Consider the following 14,921-nt stretch of genomic DNA (forward strand, 5'->3'; position numbering starts at 1 on the left):
AGTCAGACTGAAAAAAAAAAAAACACTGTGCTTACCTTTAGAAAGTCAAGAAAAGCAGGCTTTGTAGCACACGTTTTCTTGAGGATTGCCACAGCTGTGCTAAAATTATTCACGTATTCACTGTAAGCATCCAGGACCATGGATTTAGAAAACTGAAATACAGGAGGACATTGAGAAATATCAGCAATATATGGAGCCCAAATGCTCCCTTTTCCAATCTCAAATAAAGAAGCCATGTGAAGCCTGTCCTAGGAACACACTTTAAACCACTGTGATGGTCTCATACGATAAGCTTTATTGTGACTCTGTGTGTGTGTGTGTGTGTTCTCGTTAGGAATTGGTTAAATGGCTGGTTGAAGCTCATTTGCTGATCGATCCCAGTGGACTTCTGGAGTCCCTGGGTAGAACAAACGGTTAGCATGCTCAGCTGCTAACCCAAAGGTTGGAGGTTCAAGTCCACCGAGAGGTATCTCAGAAGAGAGGTCTGGTGATTTACTGAAAAACCAGCCACTGACAACCTTGGGGAGTACAGCTCTGCTCTGACAGACACACAGCCGCCCTGAGTCGGAGTTGACCCGACAGCAACTGCTATAATGTGCTTTTAGGCATCATTGCTCCAAACCAAGGCGGTGTGGGTTTCAGGTAAGAAGTGTTCCTGACTGTGAGACCTACGAAGATGACGACAGGTGTTTTCCTTTATATTCCTACCAAGCCTCACTCTCTGGGTTCTGGCTCAAGGCAGGAATGACATGTGCCTCATTACATCGCAGTCACAGTATCTTGGCAATCAGACGTTGGCCATTCTCTGGAAATGTACCAGGAAAGAGAGACCAGGGACCCCCTCTATGCTTGTCTAGCTTCGGTAAAGCGTCTTTCGTGTTCATTTTCATAAAAAGAGAAATGTTTCAAGAGGCAGTATCACCTTCCAAGAAATTATTCCATCTTATTCTCCACACAGCCTCTCGGACAGACGGCAATACCCCTAAGTACAGGGGTCTGACGTGACTATTACTTACAGAAGGAATGCCTTCATCTAAATCATAGTTTTAAAAAGATGCTTTAATTAAAAAAAAAAAAAATGTTCTCAAGGTAAATATTTTAAGAAGAGAGATATATAGGGAAAATTGAAGTGAAATACAAAATAGCCAAAAAATTCAATAACAAAAAATATCATATTAAATATCCAATATTTCTTTTTTGTTTTTTTTAAATAAAGATCCATGAAGGGTATTATGCAAATAAATATTTTAGTCATAACTTTGTTTCCATGCTATGTTCCAAGCATCCTATAATTCACACGCGCCATCAAGCACACATACGAATTATACATAAAAAAGGTTTCCTGCATCATGATTATAGCCTTCATTTAAGTAAATCAACACTTTTTAAAAATAAACTTTCAAGCTTACAGCCCTATGATAACATGATCATCTTAAATCAATTACAGAATTCAATTTGTTATGTCCATAATTTTCTACATCTAGATAAAAATATAACCAATATGCAATCCATAAATAGACTTGATGCTGCCGAGGCAGACACTCGGTGTGATGGTTTCCAGGCAGCCAACCATTTCCTCTGCTGGGAAATGTTAATACAACAATTCAATTGTACTTTGTGTTGCATCAGCTTGCATCCCATTAGATCCTGTGTCACAGTTTGGGGCTGCAAGACAAGTCTTATTTACAGAATATAAAACTCTAGGTCAGAGAGTAAAAATCTGAGATAAGCATCTAGATACTCCCTATAACATGTCTGCACTGTCACCAGCCATGGAGAATTACATACACAGAAAGTGAACTAGATATGAGGGGACAGGGAGCCTAACGTAAGAAAGTGTAAAGAGGAAAATTTTACATTGTCATTAAACAAGCACAGCCCTAAGTTCAGGAGCAAAAAGCATCACTAAATTTTATAAGGATGCACCCAAAACTTGATAAAATACCTATTTAAAAAAAATTTTTTTTAACATATCTTTTCTCCTAAACGTCTGGATATTTCAGTCTTTCTGGTAAAGGACCAATCGAACCTGAAAGAGCATAATGATCATTTTCTCTAATGTTACGTTCTTTGACCAAAGCAGTGCGATGTCACGCCGGTCTGGAGAGAGAACTATCTCCTTGTCAGCTTACCAGTTTTTCTGGCAAGCAACACTGACCCTACTGCTAAGACAGTCAACGAGATAGAGGCCTGGAGCACACGGAGAAGTCTACAGGGTTCCTGGTGCACTAGTTCAATTACCGAAGCAACGAAGACATCGCCAATCATCTCCAAGGAATCCCACTCGGAAACTCGGCTGGCCAGCGCGATCTGAAACATGGAATGGCACTGCAGGATTTCTTTAACCCGGTAAAACACCATCTTCAGTTTCCTTTCACTCAGAATCTTTGGCTCCATCTCAGACAGTGGTTTCTCATATTGCTGAGACAAACATAAACCAAGATGGAACAGACATTTTAAAGGGCAGGAAAAAGAAGACTGATAGAAATTTTTTTTGGTAGCATTTCTTTATGCAAATTATATTTATTTCAAAACAAAATTAGGACTTCTGATGTCAACACATAGATCTACCCACCTACCGCCTTCAAGTCGATTCTCATAGCAACCCCGTAAGACAGAGCAGAACTGCCCCACAGGGTTTCCAAGGCTGTAATCTTTACAGAAGCTGGCTGCCACATCTTTCTCCCTCGGAGATGCTAGTGGGTTTGCAAATTGAGCGCTTTAACCAATGTGCCACCAGGGCTCCTTAATACATAGGCACAATACTTATATTCTTTTGAGAATTTTCCAAATTTACATTTTTAATGATTCGTAAATATACAGACCTAAATACGTATGTAACAAAATGTATATAAATGGTTCTCTCTCTCTGTATATATACATACATAAAATACATAACATGACATTTGAGTACCTCCAAAATCCTCTTAAGAGCATCTACGTAGTTCTTTTCACTGTCCACAATTGAACCCAGAATATATCTTCTTACAACCTGTTGGAAATTTGAAAATACTATGGTAGAAAATTGCTTCAGAATACATGCAGACATATTTTACTTGTGTGTTGCGGCTTGCCAATAAAGCAATTTTTTTTCCCCAAAATAGTAGGTAAAGGAAAACTCCAAAGTCTTTTAAAATGTTTTATATGGTGTTAACAAGTATTACAGACACAAAACATACTTCCCTCCCTCACCACGATTATATTATTTTTAAAAACTCCAATTATAAATTGTATCTACAGCAAGAAAAGTGAAAGTATGGAGTTAAAAATAAATTGTTCACTTATGTAACCAGCGTGTTGCCGTTGTTTGTCCTCGAGTCAATTCCGACTCCTAGCGACCCTACCGAACAGAGCAGAACTGCCCCACAGGGTTTCCAAGGCTGTAATCTTTACGGGAGCAGATCACCACATCATTTCTCCCGAGGGGCAGCTACTGGGTTCAAACCACCGACCTTTTGGTTAGCAGCCCAGCACTTAACTACCGTGCCACCAGGGCTCCTTGTAACAAGCATAACTGAATTTATTTTATGTGCTGAAGGCTAAGTTAGGTGATATTCCAAGTATAAATTCAGTATAAATAAGAGTTGCAGTCTTGACTCAAAGAATACTATTAGCCACACTTATCTGAAATCATTACTCCAAAAGTTATAGAAAAACAAAAAGCTTTTGGAAGGTGAAGGAAGAGGTCTGTTCTGTTTTTGCAAAGATCTTTTAACCACGTAAAGGTACACTTACCTACGAGGTCAAGCGTGCAATGAGTAAATTACTAACAACATTTGGAGGTGCAAAAACACCTCTATAATTTGAGATTTTTGCATTTCAAACGCTGGCACTGTCTTTTGTTCTGGTTTTCGTTACTGAAGTACATACAACTACAAACTTCTGGCTAACATGAAATTTGTTAAAAGATGATGACAGTAATCGGCACTTTCATCAAACCTAAAAACGTTCTGGCAATTTATCATTGCAAATAAACGAAAATAGAGCATAGTTTTACAACAGAACTGCTTCTAAAGTACACGCACGTGCACGCATGTGCGCGCACACACATACACCCCCCCCCCCCCCCCCGACGATGTTTCCATGACAGACTATTCCTTCTATCAGGCAACCATCAGCCTGGAGAGAATACCATTTAAAGAGACAGCTCTGCCACCTAGTGGGTCAAGAGAGAATTTTCCACAAAAGAAATTTCTCCAGTTAAGAAAATTCCAGAGCACCCAAGATTTACAAAACATTGTTTCCAGAGCACCCGAGATTTACAAAATATTGTTAACAAGGGAGTGGTTATTTTCTTTATAAAGAGAATTATTCAGTTAAAAAAAGTAAAACAAAAGTGAGCTGTTCTAGGATACTTCAGAAGATGTATTAAATAACACAAATGTGGCTGGGGTTAAAAAAGAAATGCAACACAGGAAGCCAGGAAACATAAGACTTGAACCCTAGTCCTCACTCTCTATGTGACCTTGGTCAATTCACTGACGCCATCTGACCGCAGACAGGTCATCTTTAAAACGAGGTGTTAGCCCCTAGGTGAGTAAGTGACCCCCAAACTGGCTGACCATCAGAATCTAGGATATTCCTTTTGTTTTCCAAAATTCAGATTCCCAGACACTATCCCTTATTTCCTGAGTCAGAACAACTGAGGTCAAGCCTAGGAATTTACATTTAAAACAAACAAACAAAAGTTCCTGAGATGAGACTAACGTAACAGGCTAGAGGCCTGGAATGGGATGAGACAATTCTTCTTACGAACAAACAAAACGATAAATCTCTTGGGTTTTACGGCTCCTGGATGAGAAGTCTGCCTTGTTTAGAGAGTTAGATTCAACACATAAGTAACATGTTGGAGAGAGGGAGTGGCGTGGGGAGGTTTCAATGTCATCAGCAGTCTTTAGAACCACTCCTGCAATGGCCACAAAGCAGAAGCCAACACTGGAACGTGCTTTTCTGCCAGTGCTACTGAACAAACCAGGAGAGGTGGGCCCCTAGTGAGGGTAATGAGTGTGAAGGTCACAAGGCTGCCAGAGCCAAAGGGCAGGAGGAGGTCTGGCCTCTTCCTGGGGCCCGAACTGGCCGAACCTCCTCTCATGGCTTCCATGGCAGACAAGGTGCAGGAGTTGACCCGTCCCTGGCTGCCACCCCAGTCTACGACATCTAGGCACAGTGACAGGATGGGATCCTTTGTCCATCAGCATCAATGGCCACTTTTCAAGTATGCGACAACCCCTAAAATACAAGATGGCTTTCTAACTTTTCCCCCATACAGAGCAGGAAAAGAATACATAATATGCGACGTTTTTTTCGTTACTTATGTTACCTTGCTTCCATTTTAGATGAAAAACAATTAAATAGCAACACTCCCAGTTTAACCTTTCAAGAGAAATCTCACATGGAGAACAAACACAGTTGTAAGTGGGGAAAAAATAATCTATGTGAATCATGACTGTAAGAAAGCAAGCTAAATGGAAAAATACAGAAATCCTAACTAGTAATTTTTGTAATAACAACCCTAGCTGTCATTTATTTAGTGCTGGTGGTGCTACGCTAGATACCATGCCAAGCCCTTCACATACACAGGCTTTGTTTGGCATCAGGGAGATTTAGATAAGAAATCTGATTTGCCACTCCCAGCTGTGTAATTGGAAAAAAAAAAAAAAAGGAGGTGTTAAAAAGCAAAGATGTCACTTTGAGGACTATAGTGCGCCTGACTCAAACCATGGTATTTGCAATTGCCTCATAAGGATGCAAAAGCTGGACAGTGAATAAGGAAGACCGAAGAAGAACTGATGCCTTTGAATTATGGTGTTGGCAAAGAATACTGAACAAATCTGTCTTGGAACAAGTACAGCCATAGTACTCCTTGGAAGCGAGGATGGCGAGATTTTATCTCATATATTTTGGATATGTTATCAGGAGGGATCAGTCACTGGAGAAGGACATCATGCTTAGTAGAGGGTCAGTGGAAAAGAGGAAGACCCTCAATGAGATGGACTGACACAATGGCTTCAACGATGGGCTCCAGCATAACAACGGTCGTGAGGATGGCACAGGACTGCGCAGTGTTTTGTTCCGTTGTACACAGGGTTGCTATGAGTTGGAACCAACTCAATGGCACCTGACAACAACAAGCAATGTGATACCGCTCAGATTTTTTACCTTCTCTGAGCCTCTGTTTGCTCATTTGTAAAATATGTAATGACGCCAAGACGGATTTTCAAGGATTAGATGAAGTGAAGGATACCAAGTACTAGCCCTGGTGCCTGGCACAGGGTATGCCCCCAATAAGTGGTCGTTATCCTAATCATTGCTTCCAAAGATCCCTCTATACCTCGTCACTTTCATGTGCTGCCTTGATGACCTCTTCAGCTCAAATGAAATTCAAGCTTCCTATTTTTGCCTAATTATTAACAACCCTGAGGTAGCCTTTCCAATTCAGATTCTTATACATTTTTTTAGACTCTGACCTTACTTCTGTGCATTTTCACATTGCTTTCCTTTTATCTATCTCCTACCAACTCTGTCTCCAAGACCTGCTTCATGCCACCCACATGGAAAGGAGCTCAAATTCCATCCGAAAACATCAACGCCTCCCCTTTAAGATCCCACAAACTCTGTTGTACTGGTGTTGTTCCTCAAGTTTTCCTTTTACCCAAAGAAGATCAAATGGAAACCACGGAAATTTTTCCCTTTGGTACTTATGATCATAATTTAAGAAATACATTTATATTCAGGCAATTTCATTAGTTACTGAAAATCTACTGTTTCCATCTCAGTCTAACGTACCTATGTACACACATAGTTTACACACACCGCACACTCTCTATAAAAAAGTCATGTAAATATGAACTAACGTCAACAACTGCTCACAAAGAATACAAGTTCCACACATTTACCACAATTACACTGAGGGGTGATATTAAAAGGATTTAACAATCAGAATGGTCTGAGCACAGGCCATGGCCTTGGATGGGGTCCTGAAGACCCCCTGCTGTGTCAGATGTTAACCCTTTGCTTGCTGGAGGCACAAGAAAGTCCAGCAGAGGGGCCGAGATGGACAGGGTGCCAGTGAGTTTGGAACAGCAGATATTTACCAAATATTCAAATATTTTAAAGCCCGGCACAGCTGTACTGGTAAAAAAAAAAAAAAATCATGTGAGTATCAGTCCTGTTCACACTACCTGCTGCTGAGATAAACCTTCAGGCATTGGGGTCATGATGGCTTCTGGGTGCTTGCAGTCAACATCAATAAATAAATTTTGCTCTTCTTCAAGGCAAGATCTGTGATCTTAAAAAAAAGTTAAAACAGACTCGTTTTACATTGAAATAATATATTTATAACATAGCATAGTAAAATAAGATGTCAAATAAATGCTTTGTGTAGATATTTCAATTTTACATACTTACTTATCACCCGTCGATTATTAAATTGAAACTTTAACCAATCCAATTAAAATATCCTTCCCACAAGAGTAACGCAGTTTTTGTCAATATTAAAAATTTTTCAATACATGAAATACAATTTCAAAGTGTAGTGGTATCATTTAAATAGCAATAAATCTTAAAATTTTCTTCATTTACAAAACATCACTATCACAAGCAAAGAATGGCAGCTAAGAATGGCTAAGAAGCAAAACTCAGATCCAATAAATGGTGAACGCTAAGGTGGGACTTAGTGTATTTCTTGGCTTTCTGTATGCTTCTCTCACTTGAAGTCTGAAAAGACTAAACTCCATATCAAAAAGTTTAGAAAAAAAACTAAATTCATTTTTAAAAATTAAATAAACAAAAAAAAAAAACCAAACTGCTATTGAGTCGATTGTGACTCATGAGGACACCGTGTGTTTCAAAGTAGAAGCGTGCTCCACAGAGTTTTCAACGGCTCTGACCTTTTGGGAGTAGATGAAGCCTTTCTACCTCAGAGCCTATGGGCGGGTCTGAAGCGCCAACCTTTTCAAAAGTAGCTGAGTACTTAACTGTCTGCACACCCAGGGCCTTTTAAACCTTGTCAGTTGCCACTGAGTGGATTCTGACTCACAGTGACCCCCAGTTGTTGTTGCTGTGTTCTGTTGAGTTGATTTCAACTCATAGGGACCCCATATGACAGAGGAGAACTGTCCCAGGGGGTTTCCTAGGCTGTTATCTTTGTGTGTGTGTACATATATTTTTTTTAATAATTTTTATTGTGCTTTAAGTGAAAATTTACAAATCAAGTCAGTATCTCTAAGCTGTTATCTTTACAGGAGCAAATCACCAGGTCTTTCCCTCCACGGAGTGGCTGGTGGGTTCAAACAGCTGGCCTTTTGGTTAGCAGCCAAGCTCTTGACCACTGTGCAACCGGGGCTCCACAGTGACCCCTACACCCAGCTAAATATATTAAAGAATAAGTTCAAGATCATAAAAAGGCTGGAATTTAGAAAAGCACAGAAATTTATCGGCTCCCAAGGAGCAAAGATTATGACTGTGGAAATCCGGAAAAACTTCATGGAGATGGCGTTTACAATGGTTCCTGAAACCATGGGGAGGATTTTGTTAGGTGGAGGTGTTGGGATTTTGGATCATATTCTACAGGTGCTTGCTATTCAAAGCATGGGCAGTGGGCCAGCAGCAATGTCAGAATCTAGGTCCTGGATTCTGCTAGCGCCTCCATCATAGAGCGTTTTATCAAGTGCCAGGAATTCACGTCTGTAAATCACAAAATAAAATCCCTGGGGATACTGACAACTTTTTTTTTTCCATCTTGTTGTGAGATGCTTAAGACTTCACTGGGATACAAAAAAAAAGGCCTAGTTTTAACTCCAATTACAATGGTATTCCAAGGCCAAACCTTTGGTAAGACATTTGTGATTTTAAAGACCTACTGTTGTTGTTGTCATTGTGTGACATCGAGTCAACTCTGGCTCACAGTGGCCCTGTAGGACAGAGTAGAACTACTCCAAAGGGTTTCCAAGTCTGTAAATCTTTATGGATGGAGGCTGCCACATCTTTCTCCTGTAGGCGGCAGTGGGTTTGCACTGCCAACCTTAGTTAGCGGCTGAGAGCTTAACTGCTGCACCACCAGGGTTCCTTAGTACAGCTATTAGCAATTGAGAATATCGTTTGGAGCCCTGGTGGTGCAGCAGTTAAGCACTCGGCTGCTAACCAAAGAGTCGGCAGTTCAAATCTACTAGCTGCTCCTCGGAAACCTTGAGGCAGTTCCACTCTGTCCTACGGGATTGTTGAAAGTCAGAATCAACTCGACGGCAACGGGTTTGGTTTTTGTTTTAATATCTTGTTTGAAACAATCATATCGAAGTAACAATGACTGCTTGGAATAATAAACGTTCAACTACCCTCTACGTGGAGTCCCTGGGTGGGGCAAACAGTTAACGCACTTGGCTGCTCACTTAAACCAAAAGATCAGTGGTTCGGGTCCATCCAGAGGTGCCTCAGAGAGAAAGGCCTGGAGATCTACTTCTGAAAAGCCAGCCACTGAAGCCTGCGGAGCCCCGTTCTGCCCCGACACACGTGGACGGCCGCGGTCACAGCCGGCTTAGCGACACCTGGCTTCACCCTCTACATAACTGTATTTCTCAACACATCAATACATAGATTCAAAAAATTTTCTCAGATATTAAATAGTCCTTTGCACATAGCCTGTTACCAACATGTACTATATGTGGACACGATCTATCTTTTTATACATAAGTAGCAGCAGGCTACTGCCTCCTTAGTAAAGTTTTTAGGAAAATTTGAAACTTCTGATGTCATTCCAAAGCTTCCATCACCAGCAAAAAGATTCTTAAAATCTCTGCTTAGAACATTACCTTCTTAGCATAACACTTCAGTCCTTGTTAGAAAATAAGCATAACCAAAAAAAAAACCCTATAGGGCAGAGTAGAACTGCCCCATAGAGTTTCCAAGGAGCGCCTGGTGGATTCGAACTGCCGACCCTTTGGTTGGCAGCCGTAGCACTTAACCACTACGCCACAAGGGCTTCCCAAGCATAACTAGGAGAGCTAATATGCCGTGACTATAGAGTCTGTGTGTTTTACTGTGACCCTTGGCCACCTGAAGGTAGACAATAAGGGGATGAGGCCCCTGCGAGGCACTAATCAATAATCTGCTGAGAAGAGGCCATAAAAAGAGGAAGAAATCAGCTGCCTAGGAGAATTTATTTAATTTTCTGCAGTTTACTGTATAGGTAGGTCCTAGAAACTTTGCCAGTGGTTCTGGACTAGTCCACTGCTACTTGTGTGCCCTCAACCTAAAATATGAACCCTCCTCCATGTAGCCAGCTGGGCTGCCTCAAACCCCAGAGGTGGACAGATGTTACAGTCAGATCACCATCACACTCCACTGAGGGAGTACAGGAGTCGTGCTGGCTCCGCGCTCCACCACAAACATGCTCCAGGAGAGGAGGAGACCCACAAGGCGGGGACTATGTCAGTAGGTGAACGCCTGGGTCACAGACCTTGAGAAATAAAAGACTTGGTTCTGATGAACGAGCGGCCTCTCTTCACTGCAGCTTTTGTTTTCTCAAGGCCATCTTTGGTGCCCTCCTTTGCAGCCTTCATGAGTTTTTGCATCTGTGAAAAAAGGCACAATGTGAGGAGTGTGACAAGTCAATAGATAGCTCTTCTTGCCTTTAATCTGCTTATTTTAAAAGAATACTGTCAAGTAGTTTGGTCATGAAACATTACCTGCAGTTGACTTTTTGAACTGGGAGAACTTTTTTGGTTTCTGTGTGTTTTTTAGTTATGTTTTATTTTTTAATTTTTGTTTGTTAAAAAAAAAAAGAAAAACTAAACTTTAAAATAGAGTCATTTCTTAACATGATTAAAAAAGTTTCCTACTACATTTAAAAGTCAATCTTCACTATTATTATAATCACTTAGAAGCACAGAGAGCTTTGTAGACATCACCTAAAAGTAGGCAGAGAAACTAAAGTACACAAACGTTAAACAGCTTGCCCCAAAGTAAACAGCATACCGTAAGAAACACCTATAGCCTCTCATTTCTCCAACTTAGCATTAGCCATTCAACGTTTCCCACTGATGCCATTCCTGACCAATGTGCTCCCCACACAGAGCCATGGCTGTTTGTTTACGGGGACCCCCTTCTTATTAGTGGCCACGTGGGCTGGTTCAAAACAAGGAGGTCACTTATGAACACTCAAATGGCAATATCGAGTTAAATGATTTCAAATATATAAAAGTGATGATAGATAGGTAAGTAGGCAGGCAGGCAGGTAGGTAGGTAGATGACAGGTAGACAGATAATAGACAGATGACAGGTAGATGATGGTAGGTAGGTACGTAGGTAGGTAGACAAACAGCAGAGACAGACAGAGACAAGCCTACTTGAAAAATCAGGAAGATTTCCTCAACTTTGCAGAAATTTAAGAGTCAGAAAGACTACTTTCCATTTGGATTGGAGTTTATATATTCTGATGACCTCAAGCCAGGGTACTGATTTAATACTTATACCCTCACTGGTGCATAAAAGCTTCAAATGACAAATTTTGGCATTTTATTTATACTTCTTACTCTTTAAAAATATAATCTTAAGTATTTATCACTGGACATTAAATGATTCTTTCAGAGAAAACTTACATGGCCTCCCATGAAACAAACCAACATCTTTTAAAAATGATCTCCCTGGCACTGTCTGCCGCCTTCAACCTCCTGGGCATTCTCTTTTCTATTGACCTCAATGCCCCTGCACTCTCCCACTTGTCCACTCACCTCTGTCCATTTCTTCTTCGCCTCCTTCCACAGGACTTCTTTCTCCTGCCAACCTATCACAAGACTCAAACCTTCAGGGCTGTTGCCTCTGGTTGCATCTGTGCAAAGAGGTGCCCAGCAGATGGGGCAAGTGGGGGCTGAAGCTTAGCCTGTGCTCTACCTGCCAACCAGTCTTGCCTGGAAATGGACCAGGTCAGCCCACAAGAAGGGGAGCCTGTTTTTAATTAACACAAAGCCCTGGATACTGTAGCTGCAGCCTTCCAGATCTGGGCTCGCTGTTATTTGCTCTTCTTTACTCCCTTGGACTGTGTACTGACTTGTATAGCATTGGTGGTAGCCTCCATACTAAGGCCATAACCCTTGTAATGCTAGCCCTGACCATTCCTTAAAGTCCTTTATTTCCCAATGTCCTTCCTAAGGATGTCCCACCATGACCACATACTCAACATAACAAATTAAATCCAATTTCGCACTCCCTTTTTTGAGCATGACCCCAACTACAATTTCCAAATGTACAACAATTCTCCTATTCTTTTTTTTTTTTTTTTACTATGTTGTTGTTCAGCGCTGTCGAGTTGGTTCCGACGCACAGTGACCCTGCGTACAACAGAATGAAACACTGCCTGGTCCTGCACCATTCTCACGATTGTTGCTACCCATGCTTGAGCCCATTGTCACAGTCATTGTGTCAAACAATCTCACTGATGATCTTCTCTTTGTGCTGACCCTCCACTTTACCAAGCATGATGTCCTTCTCCAGGGACTGTCCCTCCTGATAACACGTCCCAAGTACCTGAGACAAGGTTTTGCCATCTTTGCTTCTAAGGAGCATTCGGACTGTACATCTTCCAAGACAGATGTGCTCGTTCTTCTGGCAGCCCACGGTATATTCAATATTCTTCACAAACACCATAATTCAAAGGCATTAATTCTTCTTTGGTCTTCCTTATGCATTGTTCAGCTCTGGCATGCATATGAGACAACTGAACATATCAGGGCTGAGGTCAAGAACACCTTGGTCTTCAAGGTGACATCTTTGCTTTTTAACACTTTAAAGAGGTCTTTTGCAGCAGATATGCCCAATGCAATACATCATTTGATTTCCTGACTGCTGCTTCTATGGGCGTTGATTGTGGATCCAAATAAAATGAAATCCCTGACAACTTCAATCTTTTCTCCATTTATCATGACGTTGCTTACTGGTACAGTTGTGAAGGTTTTTGTTGAGGTGTAAACCATACTGAAAGCTGTAGTCTTTGATCTTCATCCGTGAGTGCTCAGTCCTCTTTGCTTTCAGTAAGCAAGGTTGTGTCATCTGCATATCACAGGTTGTTAATTAGTGTTCCTCCAATCCTGATGCCAAGTTCTTCTTCATATAGTCTGACATCTTGGATTACTGACCCACACCTTTACTGACTTTAAACCAAGCAGTATCCCCTTGTTCTGTTAGAAAGACTGCCTCTTGATCTACGTACAGGTTCCTCAAGAACAGAATTAAGTGTTCTGAAATTCCCATTCTTTGCAAAGTTACCCATAATTCGTTATGATCCACACAGTCAAATGCTTTTGCATAGGCAATAAAACACAGGTAAACATCTTTCTGGTATTCTCTGCTTTCAGCCAAGATCTATCTGACATCAGCAATGATATCCCTTGTTTCACATCCTCTTCTGAACCCAGCTTAAATTTCTGGCGTTCCCTGTTGATGTACTGCTGCAACCGCTTCTGAATTCCCTTCAGCAAAGTTTCACTGAAGTGTGATATTAATGTTACTGTTCTATGACTTCCGCATTCTCTTGCACCACCTTTCTTTGGAAAGGGCACAAATATGGATCGCTTCCAGTTGGTCGGGCAGGTAGCTGTCATCCAAATTTCTTGGCATAGATGAGTGAGCACCTCCAGCACTGCATTAGTTTGTTGAAACATCTCAATTGGTATTCTGTCAATTCCTGGTGCCGTGTTTTTTGCCAATGCCTTCAGTGCAGCTTAGGCTTCTTCCTTTAGTACCATAGGTACTTGATCATAAGCTACCTTCTAAAATGGTTGGACATCGATCAATTCTTTTTGGTACAGTGATTCTGTGTACTCCTTCCATCTTCTTTTGATGCTTCCTGTATTGTTCAATACTTTGTCCATAGAATCCTTCAATATTGCAATTCGAGGTGTATACTTTTTCTTCAGTTCTTTCAGCTTGAGAAATGCTGACCGTTTTCTTCCCTTTTGGTTTCCTATCTCCAGGTCTTTGCACATCCCATTATAATACTTTATCTTCTTGAGCCATCCTTTGAAATTTTTCAGTTCGGCTCTTTTACTTCAATATTTTTTCCATTCTCTTTAGCCGCTCTACATTCAAGAGCAAGCTTGAGTCTCTTCTGACATCCATTTTGTTTTTTTCTTTCTTTCCTGTCTTTTTAATAACTTTTCCTTTCTTCATGTATGTTAATAACTTCAAAGTCACTCTTGGTTTCTCTGGCTCCTGTAATCCTCAAACTCAATAAATTATCATGTTCCGATAAAATATCCTTCACAACATCTTACCTATTTCCCTTTCTTCTTCATTTCCACTGCTGTAGCCTTAGTTCTGGCCCATTTGCCTTGTGCTTATTTTACTATAAGGCACCTCTATTAGTCTTCTTCCCAGCATAGTCTCTCTAAATCCTATTCTTTCTTAATCCCAGACTTAAATGCTAAGCCTTGATTTTCAGCCTAACCCCTGTTCAAGCTCCTTTGAACAGAGAATCACAAAAAGACAAATCTGAAAAGAGCCTTAGCAATCCCAAAGGCCCAGCTCTACATTAAGCAGATAAAAACAACTGAGTTCCAGAGATATTAAATGGCTTCCCAAACCACAGAGCTCGCCAGTTTATAGCATCCAGGTCCTCCTGACTTTTAGTACAAGTTTATTTCCTACTTACTAAACGAAGTAAATTAGCTAGGTCTGGCCCTGGATTATTTACCCAATCTTATTTCTCACTGTTTCCCAACATGTGTCCACATTTCCTTTCAGCCCTGCTCCTCCTAGCACATGCTCCCTGACATCTGTACATATTTGCAGCTTTGATTTATCCAATGAGCCAGCCTCTTTCACTCGACCTCCCCTAACCGCTTCAACTGACTCAGACAGGGCTCTCAGTTCCCCTGAAATCCTGCCATACTTCCAGGCCACACCACCTGAACTGCTGCCTTACGATCCCC

General features: G+C 41.0%; 1 protein-coding gene across 5 annotated transcripts in view; it reads right to left on the minus strand.

Moving 5' to 3' along the window:
- ARHGEF10 (Rho guanine nucleotide exchange factor 10) overlaps positions 1-14,921 on the minus strand; it is a 178,707-nt gene that overhangs the window by 95,398 nt on the left and 68,388 nt on the right. For all 5 annotated transcript variants that reach the window (XM_010591875.3, XM_010591874.3, XM_010591873.3 and 2 more), the window contains 5 exons: positions 10,454-10,568; positions 7,182-7,288; positions 2,915-2,992; positions 2,242-2,421; positions 36-152 (listed from right to left, as the gene is read on the minus strand). In XM_010591875.3, the coding sequence (XP_010590177.1) occupies positions 36-152; positions 2,242-2,421; positions 2,915-2,992; positions 7,182-7,288; positions 10,454-10,568 (597 nt within the window). The remainder of the gene's footprint in view (positions 1-35; positions 153-2,241; positions 2,422-2,914; positions 2,993-7,181; positions 7,289-10,453; positions 10,569-14,921) is intronic.

Source organism: Loxodonta africana, chromosome 12 (genome assembly GCF_030014295.1).
Source record: "Loxodonta africana isolate mLoxAfr1 chromosome 12, mLoxAfr1.hap2, whole genome shotgun sequence".
Lineage (NCBI taxonomy): Eukaryota > Metazoa > Chordata > Mammalia > Proboscidea > Elephantidae > Loxodonta > Loxodonta africana.